Source organism: Engraulis encrasicolus, chromosome 1 (assembly GCF_034702125.1).
Source record: "Engraulis encrasicolus isolate BLACKSEA-1 chromosome 1, IST_EnEncr_1.0, whole genome shotgun sequence".
Taxonomy (NCBI): Eukaryota; Metazoa; Chordata; class Actinopteri; order Clupeiformes; family Engraulidae; genus Engraulis; species Engraulis encrasicolus.
In genome coordinates this window covers 46,751,884-46,762,633 of record NC_085857.1, presented here as the reverse complement: position 1 = coordinate 46,762,633, position 10,750 = coordinate 46,751,884, and the positions used below count along the sequence as shown (strand labels likewise).

The window sequence follows — 10,750 nt, the reverse complement described above, 5'->3', positions numbered from 1 at the left end:
GCAAATTGGACTCTGAAGAGCAGACAGCAGCTTCTCTCCTGTATTTTGCAGGTCATTGTGACTTATGTCCAGCTCTCTTAATGAGGAGTTCTCAGACTGCAGAGCTGAGGCCACAATGTTGCAGGACATCTCTGTTAACTTGCAGCCAGCGAGTCTGTCAAAGAGGTGATGTGATAGACATAGTCCTTACTTATAATACAATGACACATATCGTCAATCTAGCCCCTACTTAAATATTGTATGAATGCATAGCTTTGCTTTGCTCTTTTGAATTATTACTCACTGTAATCTCTCCAGTTTGGTGTGTGGAAGAGAAGACAGCAGCTTCTCTCCTGATCTCTGCAGGTCATTATCACTGAGGTCCAGCTCTCTTAAGGGGGAGTTTGCAGACTGCAAAACCGAGGCCACAATCTCATATGACGCCTCTGTCAGATTACAGCCAGTCATTCTGTCAGATGAGAGTGAATATAATAATTTTGGTAATTTTATATAGTATTTTATATAGTATGCAAACCGTAAAAGTTGACACCCTCATCATTCCAACTGACATGCCTGTCTGAAAATCTACTCTTTCATATTTTCCCCTCCTTTCACGGCTTAAATGTTAACTACAGTAGAAAAAAGTTGAGAGAATTGAGACCATATCTGCTGTGTGTGAAGTCAAATTTCTTATGACATGAAAGTGGAACGGAGAGTGCCTGTTTGCCTATTAATGACTCACAAACATAAGAGCTGACATGAAGGTAATTGTTCAATCCTGGCTAAACTCCTGTTGTAATAATTCCAAACCTCAGTGTCTCCAGTTTGCAGTCTGAACTCTGAAGAGCAGACATCAGCTTTGCCCCGGACTTCTGTAGGTCATTGTTACTCAGGTCCAGCACACACAAGGGGGAGTTTACAGACTGCAGAGCTGAGCCCACTGTCTCACAACATGTTTCTGTTAATCCACAACGAGAAAGCCTACACATTTAAGGTAAAATTGCATGAATTAAAATAAAATCCCTTACAATGCACCTACAATTCCAATGGACACTGCCATTTACTGTGAATGATTGACTATGATATTGTGTCTCTATAACTCATTCAGATGTACAGTATTTGAAGAAATGTTCACATTTCATTCATGAAGCTTCCTGTATTAAAGAATACAACTTTCTGTTACTGTTATTTGAACTCACATGGCCTTTTGGCAGCATCTGACAATTGGAATCAGTCTCCTGCGACCTTCTGGAGAAGTGCTGTATTTTTTGGGGTCAAACTCATTCATGACATTATTGGACACAGAAAGCATGTAAGCCACAGCAGAGCAATATCCCACTTCAAGAAATCTCTTTGAAACGTCCTCTTCCTTTAGAAAGGCCAGGATTTCATCATGAAAAGAGTGGTCGCGCATTTCAGCCAGACAGTGCAAAACATTGATGCACCTCTCAGCAGATTTCAATTTCTCAGGGGGGACATCTTGAGTCAATTTCTGCTTCAGGTTCATGATTATTTTCTCCAAACTCCCTGAAGTGGGGGCATCTGAGATTAGGCCCTGCAGCAGTCTCTGATTTGAGTCCAGAGAAATACCATGAAGGAAGCGAACAAACAGATCAAGGTGTCCATTCTTGCTTTCCAAAGCTTTGTTGACTGCACCATCCAAAAGCTCATCAAGTGGCACATCTGCGTCTGCTGTATCGGTGGCCTCTCTTTTCAGGAAATATCCCAATACCTCCTCATTGTTATTCAGATAAGAGGAGAACACGTGTAGTGCAGCTAGAAACTCCTGGATGCTCAGATGGACAAAGCAGTATACCTTCTTGTGGTCAAACACACATTCCACCCTGAAGATCTCAGTGCACAAGCCAGAATACACAGATGCTTCACTGACATCAATGCCACACTGTCTCAGGTCGTCTTCATAGAACATGAGGTTGCCATTCTCCAGATGTCCGAAAGCCAGCTCTGACAGTTTCAGAATGACATCCTTATGTGATGCCAGGAGCCCATCTTTCTCAGCATCGTCTTGATACTTCTGGTCCTTCATTTTGGTCTGGATACGGAGGAAATGTATGAACATCTCTGTCAGCGTTTTGGGAGCTTCATTCCTCTTGTCTTTATACTGTATCGACTGTAGTACAGTGGCTACAATCCAGCAAAAGACTGGTATGTGGCACATAATGTGGAGACTACTGGTTGTCTTGATGTGCGAGATTATTCTGTTAGCTTCCTTTTGGTTGCTGATCTTCTTCCTGAAGTACTCTTCCTTCTGAGGGTCATTGAACCCTCGCACTTCTGTCAGCAGATTGACGCACTGGGAAGGGATCTGATTGGCTGCGGCTGGTCTGGAGGTTATCCAGATGAGAGCAGAGGGTAGCAATTCTCCCTGAATGAGGCTTGTCATCAGCACATCCACTGATGCTGTTTGATCTGCATCAGACACCTTCTGGTTCTTCTGGAAACAAAGTGGTAGTCGACTCTCATCCAAACCATCAAAGATAAATACGACTTTGCAATCTCTATACTCAGTGTTCTTTAACTGCCCAAGATCGGGGTGGAAGCCAATCAGGAGCTTGTGAAGACTGTACTGATCATGTTTAACCAGATTCAGCTCACGGAATGGAAGTAAAAACATAAAGTCTACATCCTGATTAGCTTTCTCCTCTGCCCAGTCAAGGATGAACTTCTGCACTGAGACGGTTTTCCCAATGCCAGCAATGCCTTTGGTCATGACAGTTCTTATGTGTCCAGATTTGAAGATGTCATTGCAGTTTATGGGTGTGTCTTCTGTAGTTTGTGGTCGGGATGCTGCTTCTACCTGCCAAACTTCATGCTCTTTATTCACCACTTCACTTTCTCCCTCTGTGATGTAGAGCTCTGTGTAGATCTTGTTCAGGGGTATTTGAGCACCTAGCCTTGTGATGCCCTCGCACATGTTCTCAAATTTTCTCTTCATGCTAGCTTTGTGACTCTTCCGCACTTCATTCAGGTTATGGCTTTCTGTCAGGAAGAAAGAAGGCAATACTTAAATTTATGTTGTTTCGTGAATATTTCGTGTACCTGTGTCATACAATGTCCAAACGCCATTGAAAACTGGCCTTTAAAGGAAGCTACCAGGTACCTGTTAATGTGGCACCGTTGGGTGAAGGTGGTTGTGACATGGCTGTGTCAGGGTTGATACTGGGTTGAGTTCTGCATTTCTGTCTGCACTGGGGACAGCTGTAGTCTCCTGATGGACCAGCCTGGCCCCAGTAGCTGCTGATGCACTGCCTGCAGAAGCTGTGTCCACAGGTGGTGATAACTTCAACACTCACTGACTTCTCATCATATTACATTACATTACATTGCACTTAGCTGACGCTTTCATTTATTCAAAACGACTTACAAATATTTTTCAGGGTATTGGTTACAGTCCCTGGAGCAATGTGGGAGCCTTGGTCAAGGGCACTTCAGCCATGGATGGAGGTGTAGGGAGAGGTCAGGCGGGATTCGAACCGGCAACCCCTAGATTGAAAGACCAACTCTCTAACCACTAGGCCATGGCTGCCCCTTCTGACTTCTCACACAAACCACATCAGGACTAGGGATGGTACAAACCGAACCGAAAACCGAAACGACGACAGCTGATTCAACTTCCGCATCATCACTTTATAACTGCAATTATATAAATATGGTTTAATATTCCCAGTGCACCATATATCATGAACTAAAAAAAAGAACCGAAAACCGTGACCTTGATATCGTGATATGAACCGAACCGTGAATTTTGTGAACCGTTCCATCCCTAATCTGGACTGGACTTGATTGGTTCTTGGTCCTACAATTGGGGCACCTAAGTCACACCCTCTACTTCCTGGTTCATGGGGCAGAGGGAGTCAAAAAATGATTACTGGGCTTGAAAATTAGTGATTTTTGGATTTGTGGTGCATAGGTGGAGGTCCAAGGTTTGGATTGGTGCCAAAAAAAAACACTCATTTTCAAGCCCAGTAATTATTTTTAGACTCCCCCTGCCCCATGAACCAGGAAGTAGAGGGCGTGACTTGGGTGCCCCATATGGATAGTGAGACATTTCAATTTTACTAATGCAGTCAATTCTATTGGTTTTAATTGAAGTTTATAAATGACTTTTGCAACATAATGCTGGCATAGACAGGTACTGAATACTACTAATCTTTTTTGCCACTGTAGGCTGTTCCAAACTGTAGTTATTTAGTGGCAATAGTGAACTTCTACGCCTATTGGTAGTTGTATAGTGGCTGTAAAGAATTTCTACATCTACTATAGTTGTGGCATCGCTGCACTAGTATTCTATTTAAATAAAGATCAAGTGCTTGGGCTGGACTTTCTGTAACTCTAAATCTATTTGTCTAACACAAAGATGATAATCACTTTGCTGGTGTGTTTGGGGCATAGTGTAGTAGAGTTGAGTTATTTTTTTAGTTTTTAAAAACTAATCCACAGAAGAAATCATGACTTTGTTAAGCATTCTGATATATTCTAACTGATCCATGATACCTTACAATATATAAAAGAGATGTGCATACACATGTTGGTTCTAGCTACAGTGTATACATTGTACAGCAATCATGAGAATTGAAAAGTAATACTTAAAAGTGAACGATATTTCAATAAGCACACAAGTTATTTAAAAAATGTGCATAGACTAAGTTTCAAACAGTACAACATTGGTCGAGCTTACAACAGCAAGTTAAAAATATATCTTACATGATGTTATGTAAGTATCCACATAAATATCCACATTTAAAAATATCCTGCTACGTGGAAACAGCTCCTGAGGAACAAACGCGAATACACTCACACAAATGTTGCAGGTGCAGGTAATTGGTTCACTAATTGAATTGGATACCCACTTATGTGATTGGCACAATGCAGTGATGGTGACATCTTCACTATTCGTAGAGCAATGTTTTCATAATTACATCAATGAAATTCAGCTTTTCGAGACCAGCAGCACTCCTTCAACCCCACATAAGGGCAAAATCCCTACCGTGATGTTTCTCTGTAGGCACTGCACATTTTTGTGCTGGTGAGGGTCCCAGTAGGGCCCCAGAGAAAAGTGTGTAGTAAATATTTAGACTCAACTTAGAATGTCTGAATGCTTGTTTAATTACTAAAATGTATATTCTCCTTTTTATTTTCTTTTTTTTTTTTCAGTTTTACCAAATTGGCCTAAAATTGAAAAAAAAAACCCTGTTCTGTTATAACCTCATTGTCACCACAGTGTTTCCCACAGAATTTTTAGAAACTATGGGGGCAGCCGGGATTTTTTGTTTGGGGCCGTTTTTGATCGTTTTTGATTTTTTTTTTTCAAGTGCCATTCCCTGACAAATTCCCTGCCAATTGCAGCCAAATTTAAACTATGGCAGTGCTCCATAGTTTCCTCAATGTATGGGAAACACTGCACCAAATGGTAATGATCAAGTCTTAATCTGTTACTTAAGACTCTGCATTGTCATAACAATGTTGTTATGATGTACTTGAGTGTTTTCAGCAAAGAGTGAATAGGCCCGTCGATAGGCCTATCTGCAGTAAGAGGCTGCACAAAGTGCATATTTAAATAAGATATTTTGTGCTTATTGAAATCATGTTTAAACAACACAACCTCTTGTGACCTGTTCATCATATTTTGCTTATCGCATGTGTGCATAGCATTGCCTTGTGATATAATCACAAATCATACTAATTTCCTCTCCTTGTCTATTCCTTGGTCTTGTCTTTTCCGCCACACTCATTGTTTACAAAATAAGCTGCTCTTTATGAAAAAGTTGACAAAAGTGATCCATCAAAAAAATGACATCATGAACTTTTGATGACTCGACTGCATTATGAAATCTACCACGTCAAAACCTTCTTGCGCCATTCTATCCATATCTGTGCAGAAAACGAACCCAATACAACTAAAAAAAATCTCACTTTAGGTCTACCGAAGCCACGAATGTGCACTGCAAATGTTGCTACAATTTTTTTTTTCAGAAATTATCCTTTCCATTCATGCCATCAAACGTCTAACTTACTGTATGTTTTTCGAAGATACAGTAAAAAAAGCCTGACCTTTGGATTAATCATTATATTTTATTGGCAGTAATGTTTTAATTAGTATTATTAGTATTAATGGTGGTATTACTGTTTTTAATTATTTGATTTTTCTTTATCATTTTCCAAAGGGCCCTGTACAAACTCATGTATCAATACAGAATAGGCTGTATAAAGTCATATTTAAATTTCATATTTTGAGATCCAGATACTAAATATGGAATAAAAACATTTTAACGCCCGTTGACACTGTTTGAGACCATTTTTAAGGCCATTTAGCTCTTAACAGTTTCATAGTAGCCTACCATTCAAAAACACTAAGCGAAGGAACAAAAATCTATTATTTTCCTGCCTTACAAGATGTACATACTGTAATCAGAACTATGTAGTGATTCTGATAAAACTTCAGATATATAGCTTCAAAAAGAGACAAAATCCATTACTCTGGTCCAAATGCTGAGCTGAAGTAGTCATTTCAAAATGAAGTGTATTTTTCAGGTGTTCCCCCAGGAAAATCACATGGAAGGTTAAGGGGTTAAATACAAAAGCCTTAAAATGATTAGAATAAGATGCTGCCATCAAGGACACACAATACACTCATAAGAAAAAGTAAGTTTCCCTTATGGACAATTCTGATAACTCACATTGGGTCAGACTGTGGAGAGTCACTGCTGAATTTAGGAGGATTCCCCATAGAACAGTCACTCTTCATGGACACACAGCTAGGCACCGGAGACACCGATCTGGGTGAATGTAGCCTGGTAAGGCACATAAGGTCAAAGAACCATACATTTACACACACACACACACACACACACACACACACACACACACACACACACACACACACACACACACACACACACACACACACACACACACACACACACAGCAAATACTTCACCACACACCTATCACATGTTGTTCATGATAAGTTTTCTGTGTTTGAAATTTTGATATCTTACCTTGGACGAGGCTGAGGAGGTCCACTGCTGAAATCAGGAGGCTCAAATCTTGACCCATCACTCTTCATGGACACACAGCTGGTCACTGGAGACACTGAGCTGGGTGTCTGTAGCCTGGTAAGGCACAAAAGACAGGGAAGAATTTCACACACCGAGAGAGGAAATGGTTTCATGTTTAGATGAAAGATTTACTATATAAAATCAAATATGTTATTTTCTGGAGACAGATGAGGATTTCTTTGCACACCCACACAGCAACAAACCCACAAAGTCACACACATATACCTTATTGTTCATTACAAGTTTGCTTGTCCTATTTTTTCTTGCACATCTCCTTTGGCCAGGTGCGTAGAAGTGGAATCCTCTCTCTATCTCCCTCTCAGGCGCTCGCTCACTCGCTCATTCTCTCTCTCTCTCCCCCCCCCCCCTCCTCTCTCTCTCTAGCGCACACAAGCTCGTAATGAATCGCGCTCCTGTTGGCTAGACTGGAGACTGACACATCTGCCAGCGGCCTAGCACGTTGATAGAGAGTTGTGTTCTGGTGAATGACTGACGTCTTTCAGTAGTAGGACAAGATTTGTTCAGTATTGCTAACCGAACTATTTTACTATGTTTGTAACCAGTTGTACTGTTGAATTGCTTGAAGAAGGTCAATAGACCATAACGTTGCAAGTAGAACGCTGCGAATGTGAACAGTGTGTGAAAGCTTTCTTATCTTGACAATCGTATCTAAGATCTTCCTGCACTAGTTCGCCACCCAAGGCTTGAACCTGTGACATTCCATTTTCAGCATGGGTACCACTGAGCTAAAGGTCCAGAATGATAAGATTATAAAACTTTATTGTCTGTTACACATGAACAGTGTTCGAATTATGCCGAGATTTTAGAGGGATCCCTTTTGGGGGGGGGGGGTGCTTGCGACAGTCGGCACTGGCACACATCTGGGGCATATGTGTAACAGGGGAACTACCATGAACAAGTTCGAGTTAAGTCCCAATTTATGTAGGCACCGGATGATCGCGCCACTACCATTGTGGAAAACACTTCATCATCCCTAACTTACAACAATAGGCTATGTGCACCACAACAACTATGTACACATCCTTGACAATGACAGCACAACACATGAAAACATGTTCATGGCGCACCATGCATATCCATGAAAACATTTGGTGATACCGCTACACTCCATGGTCACGGCACACGTAGGCAGAAATAAAGCCCAGGAAAAAATCAGACGAGCCAAACCTCAAAGCGTGTATTTGAAACGTTATCACATTACACAGTAGGCTACTGGCGAAGCACACAGATGCGCTAAAGACCAATCCAGGCACCCACTACTAGTCCTCCTACTAGTGTGTTGTGTTGCCAAATCACTCTAAAAGTGATTTGTTGGTCATCTTTGAGACATGCAGGCATTGCTATGCACAATGCTACATTCAAAAACATTGTCACTAGTTGCAGGCTGAGCTTACATCTGAAATACCAATGTGAAACATTAATGCAAATGTATTACTATGTAACAATTTTCAAGCACCACCCAACTCTTTCTTCATCATGATGTGCACAGCACTCCGCTGTCGTTTTGATATCTGCATTGAAATACCAGAGATCTTTCAAACTCTCCATAAAGACAAAGCAAAACATGACGAGCACGGGCACAGATTTTAAAGCGCACGAAATTTGAAGAAAAGAATGTAACTACATTCGAGTCTATCTACATAGCGTAATAAACCTTTAGCCGAACATACTTCAAAGCACGAGGGGCTAATACAATCGCATCAGGCAAATAGACCCAAGTCAGCACCCGGCGGGCAAAATTAATAACCAAATTTCCTTACCTTACCTAAAAACGCTGTCTTGATCTCAGGGCTTTTCGCAAGTATTCCATTTGAATCCGCACAGTTTAACCAGGGAGGTTCTCTATATAAATTGGCTGTGTAAACTGGCACACACAACACAACTAGAACGTAGCAAACTGGATATGTGTTGACATTGTTTTGCTGCTTCTTTCCATGTCTTCAGTAGGCTATTTTACATTGCAATGCCCACATCCAAAAATTATATTAAAAAAACACTTTCTCGACCTGCTGCCACACCCACAACATACATTGTAGCAACATAAGCGTTTGAAAGATGCACAAAAACAAGCTGGTTGCCAATTCCGCTTAATATAAGCGATTTTCGGCTTCTTTTTGTAAGCTTTGAATGGATTATTACTACCACACAGACACTTGCAAAGACCAGGATTGTCTCTGACAAGGCACGCGATTACCCACCCAGCGTTTTTTTAGTATTTGGTCGCATAATTTAGGCTTGTTTTCAGGTCTAATTTCTCAACGTTTATGATCTGGCAACACTCATCGAAGTCGTGGGAAAGTTATTATGGGGACGCTAGTGTTGACAGTTTATGCAGTCGTCAGTATGTTTTCATTTTTATGTAAACACAAACACAACATTTTCTCCCTTCGGATATGAAATACATCCCATTAGACAGGATTTCTACGCTATTTAAAATTATTTCACCAATATTTTTAGAGACCCCCCAACATTTCCCAAATCATGTCTGTTTCAGGGGGTCTGGGATCCCCCGAGTCCGACCGTAAATCGAACCATCCACATGAAACAGAAAATTGTCTTTGGCGTGGCTTCAGTGATTCACACAGACATTAGACAAGACTTGACAAAACTGGACAAAAAAAAGACAAGACAATACATGCATGCTGAGACTGGACAGCTCATCTCTTGTTCAGTATGGCCACAGCTGAGGGGATAAAGGATTTCTTGAATCTGTTCTTGTGTGCCAGTGGAACTCTGAACCGTCAACCCTACCCCACTAGAGGTGCTTAACTCGAATCTTTGAGGCGTCCGGATTGATTGGATCATTCCAAGGAGGGTATCCGGATTAGACGGATCACTCGGATCACATGGATCACTTATTTAAAATAAATAAAAATAATGTATTTTTTAAAACGTTTCTGCCGTTAAGTAGCTATGCGCCTCGCCTTTGTTGTTCCATTTATCAATTCACGTTGATAAATCAAAGAGTAAGACAGTTTGATCAACAAAACTCACTTTATGAATGTAACAGTTCCTAAACTCATGCTGCGATCCGACCCACCTGGGTCTCCTCACTAAACATGAAACCACAACTCGAACAGCCTTTGGCAGCAGTGAAACGGCATGTTCCTGATTTTGCAATAAATAATGTGTGTGTTTGTATTTAAGAAGACTAAAAGTCAAACATTTGGGAGCAGAAGTCTAGTTGAGCAGGGACAGTCAGGAGGCGAGCAGCAGATGACCACTCGCTTCCGCTGCCGAGTTGCCTTGCGACTCACACACTCGTGGCAAAAACGAAACTTAAGCATTGATCCGATCCGTAGGGGATTCGCTGCTACCAACAACTCAGTCAGGATTCGTCTCACCGAGTCGCCGAGGGCGCCGCTGCTGAGTGACTCGGACGAGGGGAGTGACAGCAGCAGTGGCTTTGCTGTAACGCAGTGAGTGATAGTAGAGTCACGTCTGTAGACTATAATTTCCCTAAGAGTAGCCTACAGACTGAGATGTTAAAGCGTTGGCAGAGCACTATTAACATTAAAATGTAGACCTCAACAGAGTCAGAAGCACACGCATAGGGAGCGGGGATCCGCGACTCAAACACTCAATTGGCCACAACATAGGCTGGACGGGTCAAACAGGCTCGATGAATGACGAGGCGGGAGTTGGTTCAGTTTTGCTCAGTGACTGAATCG

The 10,750-nt window shown here is 41.5% G+C and overlaps 1 protein-coding gene across 1 annotated transcript; it reads right to left on the bottom strand.

The window, feature by feature from the left end:
* Nucleotides 1–1,174: 1,174 nt before the first annotated feature.
* On the bottom strand, nucleotides 1,175–3,152 carry LOC134453331 (NLR family CARD domain-containing protein 3-like). The gene is made up of 2 exons (XM_063204213.1): nucleotides 3,101–3,152; nucleotides 1,175–2,979 (listed from the first exon to the last, which is right to left on the bottom strand). Exons 1-2 carry the CDS (start codon nucleotides 3,138–3,140, stop codon nucleotides 1,175–1,177), a joined length of 1,845 nt encoding a protein of 614 aa, XP_063060283.1. The 5' UTR covers nucleotides 3,141–3,152.
* Nucleotides 3,153–10,750: the final 7,598 nt, after the last annotated feature.

Excerpts from the sequence above, each read along its gene's own strand:
- LOC134453331 (XM_063204213.1), bottom strand. The coding sequence starts at position 3,140 with ATGTCACAACCACCTTCACCCAACGGTGCCACATTAACAG. Across the intron at positions 2,980-3,100 it reads CAACGGTGCCACATTAACAG|AAAGCCATAACCTGAATGAA; the intron begins GTACCTGGTAGC and ends TCTTCCTGACAG.